General features: G+C 39.4%; 1 protein-coding gene across 4 annotated transcripts in view; it reads left to right on the top strand.

Moving 5' to 3' along the window:
• Positions 1-17,164, top strand: part of INTU (inturned planar cell polarity protein) — a 107,977-nt gene extending 90,813 nt beyond the window's left edge. For 3 of the 4 annotated variants that reach the window (XM_074950837.1, XM_074950836.1, XM_074950838.1), the window contains 5 exons: positions 140-631; positions 1,930-2,027; positions 5,419-5,608; positions 14,054-14,211; positions 16,214-17,164. In XM_074950837.1, the coding sequence (XP_074806938.1) occupies positions 140-631; positions 1,930-2,027; positions 5,419-5,608; positions 14,054-14,211; positions 16,214-16,325 (1,050 nt within the window). In that variant the 3' untranslated portion in view covers positions 16,326-17,164. The remainder of the gene's footprint in view (positions 1-139; positions 632-1,929; positions 2,028-5,418; positions 5,609-14,053; positions 14,212-16,213) is intronic. The other variant, XM_074950839.1, reaches the window with a different exon arrangement.

Consider the following 17,164-nt stretch of genomic DNA (forward strand, 5'->3'; position numbering starts at 1 on the left):
GACCTGTCCAGTTTTGCAAATCTTTGTAATTTGCTGAGATACCATATTAGATTTGATAAGGAGTGTAATATAGAATGGATTCTACAGTATGCAGTATTTTAAATCAAAGATTAATTTTTTATACCCATTTGTTTTACAGAGACACTTTATGCTGTGTGTTTTGCTGGAGACAGGGGGCTGCACTTCCAAAGCCATTGGGAATCCAGGACCAGATTGTATATACGTTGATCAGATCAAAGCAACTATACTTCAGTTGGAAGGCATAGATTCTAGCATAGAGGAAAGATTAGAATCTCCTTCCATACCATGTCTATCTTGTGCTGACTGGTTCCTTCCTGCATCACGTGACAAACTGGAAAGCTTTACAACCCCACCCATCCTTAGTAAACTGCAAAATACTTCCAAATCCGCAACCTCTACAACAAGCAAGAGAACACTCTTCACTGACTCCTCCTTAAGGACACGTAAGCCCAGTCCCTCAAGGAGCAGTGGAGGATCTGACAATGGCAGTGAAGGTCCTGAAGAAGGTGGAGGCCTTAACCCACTTGCTACACTAGATCAGGTCCGAAAGCACGAACGAAAAGAATCCCAAGGTTTTGGCGGGTCTGAGGGAAGTGGTAGCTTGTTCAAGGTATTATTGTTATTACAATGTATTATGTATTAAACTGTTTAACTTTTGAAGGTAGGTACAGCCAACGGAATGTTCAGAAATTAACCAATGCTATTCTGGATGTTTGCCTCTTATGGTAAATGTTTTAATAAATGTGAGGCAGACTGATATTCACTGAGGAAAAAAAAGTTATTAATAAGGCTTTTTCTATACTGGAACCTGAATCACAAAACTTTTGTCATTCAGGGGTGTGAAAAAAAACATACACACACACCCCGAATGACAAAAGTTTTGCCGATTAAAAGCACCAGTGTGAACAGCGCTTTGTCAGCAGGAGAGCTGTCCTGCCGACAAAGCTACCGCCGCTCATTGGAGGCGGAAGTATTTTGTAGGTGGGAGAGCTCTCTCCTGCTGACAAACAGCAGCTACACTGCGTGCCTTTTAACGGCATGGCTGTAGTGGCAGAGCTGTGTCACTAAAAGGTGCATAGTGTAGACATAGCCTAAGAAATGTACGGTAAGGTTGCGGATTCTAGTTGCATTCTGTGACCGTGGAGATAGCTATGAAAAAATGAACAAAAACTGACGCATTTCACTCATTCACTGGGAATTATTTTTCTGTATAAATGGAAACAGGATAATTCTTTATATTTTTTATAAATTATGCTTGATTACTTTAAAGTTAGTTTAGTGCTATAATTATGTATTTATTTGTTTTGGATTTATATAATGCAACTCCTGGTGCTTAAGAAGTCAGTGTTGGTTTTCCTGAGTTTCATTAGGATAGTTTCAGTTCTTAACTAAAACTAGAACTAAAATTATCAATGAGACTACTCAGATGTTTAAAGTTAGGCAGCCGCTTAAGCACCTTGCTTAGTTGGGGGCTTAAGGGCCTGATCCAAAGCATGCTGAAGTCAGTTGAAAGACTCTCCTTGACTTCAGTGAGCTTTGGATTAGGACCACAATTAGCACCTGTTTCTTTCATCTGGCTCATCATCTCATCTAAATATTTGGCCTTCTGATGACTAAATTGGGCACAGCTGTGTTGAAAACTACAAAAGTAATTGGAGAATTTTTTCAAAGATTATAAAAGCATAAGCAATATTGACCAAGGAAACTTGTTATACATTGAACAAATGCTACCGATTGGTTTTAGCCTGAAATAGACTTTACCCTATAAAGTACATTCTACAAATTGCTGAAACTATTTAATTTTTTTTAATACTTCCATTTTAAATAAATGATATCATTGGCTGGATTTTGGTCCTTGATTAAATGTCCTTATTATGTTAGTTTACTGTGCAATTTTTTTTTTTTTAGGTCACTAAAAAGAAACATACCCTTCCAAATCCTTTTCATTTAGGAAACCTGAAAAAGAATCTTTCAGAGAAAGATATGGAACTCTATAATGCTGTCAAGTAAGAGATTATTGGTTTTATTAAATATTTTATTTTTCAGATCACATTCACCATTTTTGTCCAAAGACATATGCAAATCACCAAAGGTTCTATGTAAGGCTACAATTTTGTCATGGATATTTTTAGTAAAAGTCATGGACAGGTCATGGGCAATGACCAAAAATTCACAGAAGCTGTGACCTATCCCTGACTTTTACTGAAAACATCCCTGACAAAATGGGGAGAAAGGAGGGTCCAGCACTCTGCCCCACTGCATGCAGTGGCAGGGAGTTGAGAGGGACCCCTGACCGCAAGGCTAGGACCTGCGAGGGATCCCCTGCCGCCCAGCAGGGCTGGGAGCTGGGGAAAGGGTCCCCACACCGCCTGCAATGACTGGGAACTGTGAATCTCCTGCCACCAGTAGGGCTGGGATCTGCAGGGTCCCTGCTGCCGCTGCCAGCTGGGAAGGTCTCGGGGATCCCCCGCTGCCCTGCAGGGCTGGGAGCTGGGGTGGGGTGGGGGGGGCGGGCACCACAGTGGCTTGGAGCTATGGAGGTCCTCTGCTGCTGTGGCGGCCGGGCTGCTGCAGAGCCCCAATGCCATGGAGATTGCAGAAAGTCACAGAATCCATGACTTCCGCGACCTCTGTGACATATTCGTAGATGTAGAGGACACACAGTCACTGTGGTCAAGCAGGAGAACAGTTGCAGTAAGAGCCAAGGTTTGGGGGGTTTTTTTACATTACTGTGTAACCAGTTTTCCTTACTTCCTACAATATATCTAAATATGCTTAGTGATGAACACTACCTCTCCCATAATGCATTATTCTGAACCCCACACATAGAGGGATAAGACACTAGGAATGTATTTTAACTAGGCTGCAACTTTATTAACATTTCTGAGAAATTACCTGGCAATAACTTATCTAGTGCTGGTTGTTCTTCCTTCTGTAATTCCTGCCATCTGGGGGAAGGCTGCCCTAACCACTTCGTTCCACACCTTTACACTGGTCCCAACACCACTGCTGTGACCCCACTTCCCTCGCCTCACCTGAGGGTTAAGGGTATGGGGGGAGAGGTGTTGGCCCCTACCAGACATTAGGCGCTGCAGCCCAGCTCCCTACCTTCTTTAGGTGATACCCTCCCCTAATCCTGCTGCACCCTTCAATCCAGCCACTGAGCTAGGAAGCTCCCCTTCTCCCTCCACACTCTTGCTCCTCAAACTGACGAGGAAATGGAGTTCTCACTAGAGGGGGACAATCCTTAAAGAGACCTCAAGGTTTTCTTTTCCCTGCTGGCCCAGACAAAGCCTCCCCACCTCTGAAGCTGCAGAAGTGAGGAGGGCATTCTTATTGTGAGGGATTTTGGAGTCAACTAATCAAGTTGTCACACTAGAGGAATGTTTCAAAATTAATATTGGGCTACTTATTGTATGCCGGTATTTGGCACAGTTTCTCAAAAAAAATCAAGCCTGTGGAACAAACAAGCCTGAGTTCACACAAATTACTGGGCTCAATGCAGGGGTTACTGGATTAAATTAAATGACCTGTGATATGCAGGAGACCAGACTAGTGTCCCCTCTGGCCTTAAACTCTGTGAATCTCTGAATTTTTGTGTATTTCATCACAGCCCTCCCCAGTTTTCAAAGCAGTGCAGGGGATTTAGCCACACCTCTTACATTAATTTTTTACAGTCTGAATACTAGCCTTTGTTAGAGTGAATTTCACCTCTGTGCAGAGGCCAAGCACAATGCCAGTATCCCACTTAAGTCTCACATCAACCCTCAAAAATAAAACTTAAGTGGTGCACTGGCTTTGTGCTGGCCTTTTCCACAGAGACTAATTTCTCCTGTGATGATTATTCCATCCCATGGGTGAGTCCAAACTCCAAACTGCAGGTAGCGTCTCTCTTCTGCCACTCTAGTTAAGAAGGTCCATCAGTAAAATGTAAAATTGCAAGGAAGTGTGTACATTCCATTTACTCATCTTCCAATGATTTTTTAATCCATGCTATATCATTAGTGCTATGCTTTTGGCCTAAGAGTGTCCTGATGAAAAGGGGAGATCAGGAAAATGTAGTCTTTAAAAAACAAAAAAGTCATAAGTGATGTTTTGCATCTAAAATAATCTTCAATTTTAATGTAAATATGAAACAGTATGTTTAACACAATATTTTCAATTTTGTGTCTGTGCTTAGAGAATTTGACCAAGTGTATTTAATAATTTAAATTGTGTGTGTACTTTTACTAATTAACAATGTAACTATAACTGAATCTCTGCATCATACTCCCTGTTGGCATAAATCAATGTAGCTCTTATTCATGTTAGTGGACTTACATCAGTTTATGTCAACTGAAGATCTGGCCTTCTGTCTGGAAATCCAGCCTCAGCCTCCGGGTTTTGGAGGGGTTTTTTAATCTTATTTTATTTTTTCCATTAAGGCACTTCCTGATGACTCTCTTGAGGAGTTAGAAGTTCTGACTGACAGAGGAACTATTACATTTTTCCTTTGTAACCACTGTCTTGTCTCTTAACTCCTATTCTGTTAGTCTCCCATGTTACCTCAGGCTTAATATAACCGCTGTCAACAGATTATTTTCAAATGTTACCATCCTATCCTCCCACTTCCCTCATTCATTTTCACTTGTTCTTGGAAACCTCCTGGCTGTTTGCAACATTCTATTCATCTCCTTTATTCTGTATGACTAAAAAAACCACTGTAACATCAAATGTACACATTTATATATAAATATTATTTTATATAAACATATCACACTCAGTTTCTTTTAATTAAGATGGTTGGATATATACTAGTAACTCACTGTTTTCAGTCAATAAAGTATGACAAGGAAAGTATGACTAGTCCTTATGGTCTCGCTTACCAAAACTGAAACTTGTATATGAAAATAAAATGGGTGCTAGCCCACGGTATTAGTGGGGAAAATACTTAATGGAAAATAACATTAGAAGTGATATTAGAGAATAACATTAGAAGTGCAGTTGTCTTCAAGCTTTAAAAACAGAACAAGAACAGTAGTTTGGTTTAAAGAACAGCTATGTTCTTTATAACCCACAGCACAGAGGTGACTTTGTGACTAATATGTCCTTCTTAAACGTCTTTTCTATTTTGAGTGAACTACTTATTTATGCTTTCTTTTTTGTTTTGGATAATACTACCTCTTTGGAGTAGGGCAGTAACCCCCAGTTTACCTCCATGATCACTGTTTTTTTTAAATAATCAGTGTTAACAGTTTTAATTAGAAGGAAATGTATCTTGTGTAGAAATAGGAAAATCTTGACAATGTCTGTTTCCATTCTCATACCATGTTACCACCAGCAGAAAGCAATCAAGTGTAAGAGAGTGTGTTGTCTAGACAAGGTTTAATTCAAAATCACTTATTCTAATTTTTGAAGGTTGACGTCTGGTCCTGAGAACACCCTCTTCCACTATATTTCTTTAGAAACAATGCAAGGAATCTTTATTACTCCAACGCATAAAGAAGTACAACAGCTTAGTGGCTCCATCCACCCTCAGCTAATCAAGAATTTTCATCGTTGCTGTCTTTCAATTCGCTCCATTTTCCAGCAGGCCGTGATGAAAGAAGTAAGAAACTTTGTCTTCCTAACAGAATTGTTTTCGTCTACTTTTTTCTTTACTTAATCTCCTACTTAATATTTTCAAGACTACTATCACTTCAGCGTTTAAATAGTCCCCCAGTAGAAGATTCTTTGTGAGCTTTCTCTTTAATTTACTAAGTGTTTTACTTATATGGGCAGACTGTCCAACCAATCATGCATATCAAAAGGGCTTCACCTCCGCAAGACAGTGCTCTGAGAATCAGAGAATTAGATTGCTCTGTGGGATGTGGTGTTATGACTCCTATACTGTCCATAATTTAGCAAAGAGTTTCACAGAAGGCCTCTAGGAGAGAATGGCAAGAGAGGAACTAAAATCATTTACCCTCTCCTGCCTTCTACAAAAACAGGTTTTTTTGTTGTTAATGTAGTGCTTTTGAAGGATGCTAGCTTGACAACACGGGAGATTTAAGTTCTCTGTTTCTTCACAGAAAGTGTATGGCATGTGCAGTGACAGTTTAAGCTCCCTCCCTCCCCCCCCCGCCACTGTGTTTCAACCCTGATATGAAGAGACTATCTCTGAAGGTGAGAGGGTAGCTCATTCTCAGTCTCTTTGGCCTTCCTGTTAAAACTGCCAACAAATTGGCCAGCCACTAATGTTTGTAATGGTGAGTTTTTAATGTGGACATCTGTCCAGTAAAAAACACATTGCAACTACCAATTCCTTTCAGGCATGTTGCCAAGTAATCTCTTCTAGGTGTGAGACAGGCACACAAGGGGTATGCTCTTCCAATTTCTTGCAAGCAGCATTTATTACAACTCTAATAGGATTTTTTCCCCTTCATGAGACTTTCTAACACACTCCTAGAGATCTATATATCATTGCACCAACTGTCATTGATCATATTGTGTGCATATGGGCCTCGTCCACTTGAGACGTTATCTCTCTGCCCTGTGAAATCATGGCAGTTGTGATTATCTGAGTCACTGCAAGCTTTATCTGGGTGGAATCTGATGCCAGATTATTTGTTTTACTTAGGGTTGTCAGTTAATCGCAGTTAACTCACACAATTAACTCAAAAAAATTAATCGTGATTAAAAAAATGTATCTTGATTAATCACACTTCTAATTGCACTGTTAAACAATAGAATACCAATTGCAATTTATTAAATATTTGTGGATTTTTTTTACAATTTCAAATATACTGATTTCAATTACAACACAGCATACAAAGGGTACAGTGCTCACTTTATATTATTATTTTTATTACAAATATTTGCACTGTAAAAATGATAAACAAAGAAATAGTATTTTTCAGTTCACCTAATACAAGTACTCAACTGCAATCTCTTTATCGTGAAAGTGCAACTTACAACTGTAGATTTTTTTTATTACATAACTGTATACAAAAAATAAAACAGAGTAAAACTTTAGAGCCTACAAGTCCACTCAGTCCTACTTCTTGTTCAGCCAATCGCTAAGACAAACAAGTTTGTTTACATTTATGGGACATACTGCTGCCTGCTTCTTATTTACAATGTCACCTGAAAGTGGGAACAGGCGTTTGCATGGCATTTTTTAGTCGGCATTGCAAGGTATTTACATGCCAGATATCCTAAACATTTGTATGCCCCTTCATGCTTCGGCCACCATTCCAGAGGACATGCTTCCATGCTGATGACGCTCGTTACAAAAATAATGCGCTAATTAAATTTGTCACTGATATACAGTACTTGTATGAGGTAAATTGAAAAATATTATTTCTTTTGTTTTTTACAGTGCAAATATTTGTAATAAATAAATAAAAACTGAGCACTGTACACTTTGTATTTTGTGTTTTAATTGAAATTAATATATTTGAAAATATAGTAAACATCCAAAAATATTTAAAATAAATGGTATTCTGTTATTCTTTAATAAGATTAATCGCACAATTGTGATTAATATTTTCAATCGCTTGACAGTCCTAGTTTTACTTTGTATGTAATTCACCTAGATGCAAGATAATAGTCAATGCACACACAAAAAAACTAAATAAATGAATGTCACATCTTTAGAGACTTGGATTATAAATAGATCCACTGATGTGTGTGCAGTACAATTTTTTTCTACAGTCCTGGTTTGTTTGTAGCAACTGTCAGTCATTACTGATTTGAACCAAATAGCTGATAATCCATGACTAATTCCTTGAACTCTCCAGCTCCTTTGGGGGCAAAAACTTTACATTTTGACATAAATATACATGGATGTTGTGTACCATTTTTTTAAGCTCTTAGAAGTAGCAGACAGAGCAGTTAGTGAGAAAGAAGTAATCCCAAGCTATTGACCAGGTGGCATTTCCTCACCATGCTGCCTGTAGGCAAAACTGTACTTTAATTCTCACAAATGGTGAGGAATGGAAAGCACTTGTACAGAGTGGATGAATGCAGTTTGCAAACAGCAGTGAAATCTTCCTTCAAGTTTGTTTGTAGTTTGGAGGTGTGAGGCATGTGTACCTAAGAGGTCTTTTCAGATTGGACTGTTTCCCAGACATAAGTCTGTTAGGATTGCTTAATACTTAGAAAAATACCTGAATAGTGAGAATTTTTTCATCAACTGTACATAAATTGATGCTCTGTTGACTGGAATCTTGGCTGAAAATTAGTTTATACCTTTGACACTTCTATAGGGAGGTACAGAAATCCAAAAGCAAGCAGAAAATGCAGCTGAAAAAAGGAGAATGTTGGTTTTGCATATAAGCAGTTAAAATAACATGAGTTGAAAAACCTTTTCTTTTAAGTTCAGATTGCCTTTGGTCACAACTAACAAGTACATGAGGTTTCCAATTGTTAGTTTACACCAAAAATACCTGGATAAAGAAACCACTGACACATGCGTAGGCATTTCCAGGTGTAACCAATAAAAATTGGATACATGCGTCTGAAAGTGAAAACATCTGTTATGGCCACAGCGACATCAGCATGCACCCTTCCTGCCTGTTTCAGCCACATGTCATTACAGTGGACGCCAGCTGAGCTCCCAACGCCCTGTAGGTCAAAAAGAACTGATGAATATGCTATGGAGAACAAAGATTTTCTTGTTGAGGAGAATCAGGCACACGTGTAACTCAGTTTTATAACATTTTGGGACTGGACTATTCCTGTGAGAAAATTTACAGACAGTTTTTGTGCATTTGGTCCAGCAACATACGCTGTAGCTGTCTGCTTGGCATTTGGAAGCTATGGCTCGAGAAGACAAGTTTGGACTATTTAGTTTACAGTGCATGATAAATGGATAACTAAGATACACAGAAATATGTATTCACATTGTATGATTTTTAGATCAACAAAATATTGCTGTGGTTTGGAATTTTATAGATATGCACAATATTGGACCAAAATGATGGTAATAAAATTGATTAATAATGAATTTTGGGCCATTTTCTAAACACTGAAAAATCACTGATATTTACTATTTTAAATGTATGCAAAAATTCAAAATAAACACTGGAACGGGGAAAAATAAGCACTGAAAACTAGAAACCCTACATACTGTACAGTAGGTGACAGGCAACTTAGATTCTGATGTTTTTCTTCAGCATCTGAAATGAATGTGTTCTTGTACAGGATCCCTGGGGTACAACCTGGAACTGGGGGACCACTGTGCTCCCTTAACTCTCCAGCCTGGGCTGTCTCACACCCAGCAAAATTGCATGAATGCTCCCTGAGCCATTCATGAATCATACAGAGATAGGCACCAGTCAATCACCCCAGCCTTGCACCCCAGAAATATACTGTCTTACACTGCTCAAGACTCCCTTGTGCAATACAAACTCATTAACTAGTTTGCCACTCTGACGAAAGGGTAATGGACGTGAAACAGCCCTTGTTAACCTGAGCTGAGATTCCACAAGCACTTCAACTAAAAACACACTTTTAGGTAAAGTATAAAACAGATTTATTAACTACAGAAAGATAGATTTTAAGTGATTATAAGCAGCAGGCATAGTGATCAAAGTTTGTTACCTAAGAAGTAAAACAGAAATGCAGTCTAAATTCTGACTTTAACAGACTTAGGGCAAGTCTACACTACAGCAGCACAGGCTGCGCCTCTGTTGCGCGTCTGGTGAAGACATGCTATGCCAACGGGAGAGTGCTCTCCTGTCGTCATAATTACTCCACCTCAGTGAGAAGCGGAAGCTATGTTGTCAGGAGAGTGTCCCCCGCCAACATAGCGCTGGTGTGGACAGTGTGAAATTTGCATTGCTTTGTGGGGGGAGCTTTTTCACACCCCGGAACGACGCACGTTATATCAACTTAGGCTCTAGTGTGGACCTGCCTTAAGCAAGATTTGGATCAAGCAGTCTCTTAACCCTAACAGACACATTACAGGCAGCTCACAGTTCCTCAACACATAGACTGGACTCCCTTCTACGCCTGGACCAATCTCCCTAGCTCAAAATCTTTGTCTTCTAGAGTCAATCTTCCATGTGTTGAGATGGGAGGGGAGAGAGGCCAAGTGATGATGTCACTGTCCCTCTTTATACCTTCTTCCAGCTGCTAGAAAGATCCTTGCTGTGATGTGGGGATCAGGCAGTCCCCATTGGTCAGGCAGTCTCTGTTGCATATGTGCCCCCTCTAAGGAGCCTCTGGGAGAGTGGATTCTTCTTGATGGGCCATTAATGCCTGTCTGGCCAGTGATAGCTGCTCCTTTGTTGCAATTGAAAGACCAGCTTTGGGTGTTTTCCAACCTCACAACATATTTCAGTAATACATATAGCAATACTTCATAACTTCATATACAATGATGGTACATACAATCCAACAGGGTATTAATGTTCAGCAAATCAAGACTTCTTAAATGATGGTTCACAAGGCATACTTTGTACAAAACATATCATAATCATATCACAGTGTTGAATATGGGGGTTCTAGGGTGTTACTTTGAGGTATAGTGTGTCACAGTTCTGATCTGTGTATAAATATGAAGGGGAAGGAATTTTAATGCTCATGAAAGTACAGGACTAATAGCCTACATAGCTCTGCCAGTGTACCTTATTCCTGATTTACAAGTTCCCTGCTCTTCCTGTCCTCGTTAGTTTCTGAATGAGTAGTGTAAATGATGCCAAATTATGGATGGTGGACAAATGTCAAAAGGAAAATTGGATAAGACAACTACACATTTTTATTTGAGAGAAGCATTTGGAATGCTAGATGACATATATTTGTAGCTTGTTTAGTGACCTTAGGTCTTCGACGTGGCAACATCAGCATGACCAGACTGTGAGAGGCAGCTCTTCTCTGCAGTAATGGTAGACACTCTAGGGAGGGGCTGCGTCTGAAGTCCCATACTCTTTGTTTCATTCTCCACTATTGCATTAGTGAGCAGTGCTTCAGAAGTTTACTGTATCAACTTTGAAAAGCAGCACAGTCTGAGCAGTTAAAAACCTTTCGACCACATGGGTACCCAGTGTTCTGTTAATCCAGTACTGATGGACTTTACATCTTTGTCCCTCCCTTTGCTGGTAGATATGAGGTTCCTCTTCTGATATTTTCCATCAGCAATCTTTTTCCCCCCAGCCCCGCCCAACCCAGCAAGTTAAATGTCTTCCACCCCTGTTGGCAGACTTGCAGTACTACAGCCAAGTTGAAAGTCCTGTCATCTATTTCTGCCTAAGATAAACAGAAGTTCCTCAGGGCTTCCTCTGTATATTTTCCTTTCCAGGGAGGCCTCTTTTCCTCTGCCTTCAACATAGAAACAGCTCTGAAGGAGAAGGGGTCTTTGCAAGATTCCAGAGGAACTGCGGAATTCCCCCCAGCTTAGCATTTCCTCCACACTACTTGGTTGTTGAAGCAGAACCCAGTTCAGAGGAATATGCACTTCAGTTTCTCCTCATGTCATTATACTTTTATTTTAAGACCTACAGATGGCCTAGTTCAGGGGTCGGCAACCTTTCAGAAGTGGTGTGCCAAGTCTTCATTTATTCACTCTAATTTAAGGTTTTGAGTGCCCGTAATACATTTTAACGTTTTTAGAGGGTATCTTTCTATAAGTCTATAATATATAACTAAACTATTGTTGTATGTAAAGTAAATAAGGTTTTTAAAATGTTTAAGAAGCTTCATTTAAAATTAAATTAAAATGCAGATCTTATCAGTTTAGTGTGATCCTTACCCTTGCTTTTCCTTGCTGAGTTTTCCAATGTCTGGCAAGTATTTGGATACTTATGCTGCACACAGGCTTCTGAGTGATCAGTTGTTAACCAGCTCCGAGAGGGACAGAAGACAGATTTCATGTGTGAAAATACCTGTTCACACAGGTATGTGGATCCAAATGCTGAAAGCATTGCAAACGCAATTTTCTTCACACTTAAAATTTCACTGGCAGGCACATCCAGCAGGTCAGAATAGAGGCCCCATGATCTTTCTCGGTAGCTTCAAGTGCACTCCGCAGATCTCCAAACTTTGATGCTCACAATTCTGAGCTTTTTAACTGAATGAGCTGCATTTCAAAATCTTCAACACCCATCCACTGAAATACAGACAAATCCAAGTCACTTTCGTTTAACTTTTCAGGTTTAATTAGAAAAGGAAGCATTGGGCCAAATCACTGGAAATCTTGAAATCTGTCAGAAAATTCTGATTCCAGTTCTTTCATGTACATTTCTAATCTCAACGTCATACGCAGTGCACTGTTCCACATGGCATGATAGTGATGTAAGCAGCAAATCAGGACTTAAAAATATCCCAGTACAGTGGCTCTGGAACAATTTTTAAGGTGGGGGTGCTGAGCTGTGACCCCTCTTTCCCCTGTCTGCACCCCTCACTGCCCCAGGCTGGGGCCAGTGGGCCACAGCTGGGGGTGGCTGCAGAGCCCCGGGCCGGTGGCCAGGACCCCAGGCGGGCAGCAGAGCCCTCCAGACCGGTGGCCAGAACCCGCGGCCGGCAGCAGGCTGGCAGCAGGTACCCCAGGACAGCAGCGGGGCCCCTGGGACCAGTGGCCAGGACCCAGGCAGTGTGAATGCCACTGAAAATCAGCTCGCGTGCCGCCTTTGGCATGTGTGCCATAGGTTGCCTATTCCTGGTCTAGTTAAAACTCTTTGCAACAGTAAGGGCCCACTCACCAGATTCTTGTCTACCTAACGGGCATTGCAGCTCAGAGCATCTTACAGTGAGATCTGCCATGTAACAATTTGATCTTCAGTCACTCCTTGGGCACTCCTTTACTAAGCGCTAGTTTTACTTATTAAAAACTCCCAGTAACCTCAGCAGAAGCAGGGTTAGGCCATTTTAAGCACTTTTGAAACTCCCACCCTGAATGTTTTATCCCTACTGGGATCTGATTTGCCTCCCCTTTGTGAGAGGGAAGCCATCATCTATACTGGAATAACAGGACACTGGGTACTTTCTCTCAGGAGAAAGAGAAAATTAGTTTCCTTGCATATAATTTTATCTTCTCCATGTGGGTGCCAGCTGTTCAATGAGAAAACATCCTGCACTTTTACAAAGGTTTTCTTATCCTTACTGACTTGGCAGAGCACAGGAATACCCTTTTTTGATGGAATGTTTGGAACAAGAGAGAAAAAGTGCTTTTAGCAAGGTATTAAGAACATAAGAATGGCCATACTGGGTCAGACCAAAGGTCCATCTAGCCCAGTATCCTGTCTTCTGACAGTGGCCAATGCCAGGTGCCCCAGAGGGAATGAACAGAACAGGTAATCGTCAAGTGATCCATCCCCTGTCGCTCATTCCCAGCTTCCGGCAAACAGAGGCTAGGGACACAATCCCTGCCCATCCTGGCTAATAGCCATTGATGGACCTATCCTCCATGAATTTATCTAGTTCTTTTTTTAACCCTATTATAGTCTTGGCCTTCACAACATCCTCTGGCAAGGAATTCCACAGGTTGACTGTGCATTGTGTGAAAAAATACTTCCTGTTTGTTTTAAACCTGCTGCCTTTTAAACCTGCTGCCTATTTCAATTGTTTATTTAAAAAAGAAACTCCTGTCTAAGCAAGTTCATTCAAATGTCCTTTTCTGGTGCAGTATTTAGTTTTATTATTTGTTTTGTCACATTTTTGTTGTTATTCTTGCTTCTCCTTAGCTTTGGCAGCATGCCTTGCTTCTCAGTGTGGCTGTATTACCTCATATGCGCTAGCAGGGAGAGTGAGCATTCAGTTTCGAGAGGAAAAACAATCACAAAACAGAGCTTGTATCCTTCTCACTATGTGGAACAAAGTCTGAAAGACTATCACTATCAAGCTAACAGAACTGTGTGTAGCCACTTGGAGAAAATAAAATTACACATTAGGAAATTAATTTTACCTTCCAAATCTTGTTTTACAGGATATAGTAATTGTGATATCAAGATCATCCTACACAGAACCAGCAACTTACCTGTTCCTCCCAAATGAATCACACTGCAGTTCATTATCCTTCTGTTTATGCAGAAAAAATATTTCACACTATATTAACATTTAAACTATTTTACAGAAAAAGAAAAATGCAGACAGTGGGAGCAATTCAGATTCCAGAAAGGCAAGTTCTGACCTCAATCTAGTGAGAGAACATGGGGTTTTGTTTGAGTGTTCTCCTGATAACTGGACTGACCAGAAGAAACCACCACCAACTATGACTTACTGGGTTGTAGGGTAAGTAGAAAGAAATTTACTCAGGTTTAAATTCAGATGTATCTATCTATCGTAGAGTTTTCTATGGCAGCCACCACCATTGTAGCTATGTATTGATATTCTGGTATCTTGCTCTATCTTGTGTTTTCTTTGTTCTCTTCCTAACCTCTCAGACCTCTGCATTGTCCCCACTTTGCAAGTGAATCATACCTGTGCTCCTATTCCAGCACACAACTCTTATTCAGTGGTGTGGGGGAACGAACGATGGAAATGCACAAAATTCAGAGGGGATGAAAAGAGAAGTGAACAAATTTAACTATTACTGGGGAGAACATATTTGAGATATTAAACTACCAATCGACTTGCAACATTTTGTAAAGCAGTCTTTATTTTAATGTGCTTTCAAATACAAACACGTGAAATTAAACTCTGCCATTATCATTATAAATGGATTATAATTACTTTTCTGTTGTTGGTTATATTAAGTGTTAATTATTTTTTCTTAAGTGATTTTTCAAATTGATCTCCAGTTGGGTTCTGGTGGGTATGGTCCTTATTGCGCAACTGTCTCATGCTTATTTGTATAGCCTGGCACCACACAGTGCTAGAGTTTGTGAAGTAAATATTAAACATCAAACCTACTTTATAGTGGGAAGATAATTATAGTGTAACTTGAAAGAGTTATGACTATAGCAAATCTTATAATTGTTTAGGTCCTCGGCATTTGGCCATATTCTATAACCACCACTTGTCGAAATCCTTCTTCTCCCACCCTAGCAGGCCACAGCCTTTACTTGTCAGCATTATAGCTTCAGTAATCAGAAAGTACGATCACGATCTGTTAATCAACAACAGTAATTTTCCTTCTTTGTCTCTTTCATTCTATCTTTGGTGTCCTTGTTAGAAGGATAGAAAAAGAAGAAGAAGAAGAAGGAAGACTGAGGTTCCCATTGAGCCATACTTTCAGCATGCCAGCAGCTAATAATTAAGGGCAAGGGGCTGGCTTGGAGTTTATTTACTGTAGTTGATTGACTCACTGAATTTGTGTCCTCAATTGTGGAGCTATAAAGCCAGTAGTAAAGACTTTTGCCCAGCTAGCTTGGGAGAAGAGGACCACAAACCAGCTTACCATTGAATAATCTTCCCAACACCGCATTTCAGTATGTGGCACAAACTCTTGTTTCTAAAGCATTTATGGTGAATGTAACCAAATAATAATAATTAATAATAATTAATAAATAATGGATTTGGTCTGGAATCATAATTTTAGAAATTCTTAATATCTCCTGAACCACTCTCATCTTTATTACAAAGTATGTCAATTTATAGTACTGCCAATTTTCCTTCAACTCAAATATTCAAAAAAAAGAAAAACTCCTATATACTACTGAAGACAAATAAGTGTATGTAACTACAGTGTGTGAGCAGCTGAAATGCTATTAAGATTTAACAGGTTAAAATCTTGGGTACTGTTTAAACTGTTGCTGTCCCTGTTGAGAAAAGCTTCAGTTTTCCAGTCTCAGCATGCTCAATGTGTGACATCAAGTGAAACTCAGTACCACTTGTGGAGAAAACTACTGTGCTCACATATTAATAATTTCATGGTTTTGGTTCCCACATGGTAGGCAACCAGAGAGCTGACATGTAGGAATATTAAAACAATATTAAATTTAAAAGGATGTGAATACTATAGTTTTCTTCTCAAGCACTCTTGTGAGTGTAGCTGGAGAGCACTGAGATTTGAAATACTGCAGAGAACCCAGTATCATGGGAATGAATATTGAGAACATGAAGAACTTTTGCCCGACAGAGTCTTGAAGAAAACTGAGTAGAGGTGAAATTTAAATTGTTTTAAATATCCAATAAATGGGAACTAAAAGATTTCCAGGAGAACTGTGGAAATCTGCTATTAGTCTTGGTTTGCAATTACTTTCAACTTGCTATTGAAACCTTGTCAAACACAAATAGAATTTCTAGAACATTGACCACCTCCCTCTGACACTGGATTTTTGTTTTTCTCCAGGAGACTCTTCCTACATCCAAAACCTCAGGAGTTTTATGTCTGTTTTCATGATTCAGTCACAGAAGTTGCTGTTGAACTGGCTTTTAAACTGTCCTTTGGCTTAGCTACATAGATGTGCTTCCTGACTAAGCAGCAGTCCTGAACAGTGCTGGAATCCATCTAAAGCACTTAAATATAAACAGAAACTGAGTAAATCATGATGTCCTTCTCTGTGTTCTTTTGAAGTGCTTTAAAAAAATAAATCTGCCTTGTGGACTAGCTCTGTTAAACACTGAAGTAACACGTTACTGCTGATTTACTACATCAGCAGCAACGTACGGGAGATGATGTTTTTGGGAGAAGCAAAAAACATTAATTTTAGATACAGTCAAATGGATCATGATGAATAAAAAGATGGAATTACTTATCCTGAGTGTAGCTTTACTACATAAAATATTAGCATAACATGTACATTCCAGTAATGTCCAATATTTAATATCAACTGCAAGATATTACACTTGATATACTGTCTAGATATTTGGCAGTCAGCAGTAGAAAAAACATAACTTTCCCTGGTAATTAAGCACATGAAGCGCTGATGGCATGAACAATTGCTGGATGGTTTTAGTACTCCTCTGTTAATCAAAATGAAGGGGAAACCAGTAGCATCTGGATTAGGGGCTACAAAACACAAAATTAGCATGTTATCTTTTTTATCCATTGTGATCTTTCATACAGCCAAGGGCTATAATAATATTGATATTTTAATAGATTTCATGAATGGCATTGTAAATAACAAAGTGCTACATTTGTTATAGAGTAATTTTGATCCTTATGAAAGTATAATAGGTACGAAAGTATGTGAAAAAAGACTTTAACTGGCAATTTTGTTTCTGAAAGCTAGGCACGAACATAGCTATTTTTATATGATGTTGATGCTTTTATAATAAAGAAATTTGTATATTTGTAGGG

The sequence above is a fragment of the Natator depressus genome, chromosome 4 (genome assembly GCF_965152275.1).
Source record: "Natator depressus isolate rNatDep1 chromosome 4, rNatDep2.hap1, whole genome shotgun sequence".
In the NCBI taxonomy this organism is placed as follows: domain Eukaryota; kingdom Metazoa; phylum Chordata; order Testudines; family Cheloniidae; genus Natator; species Natator depressus.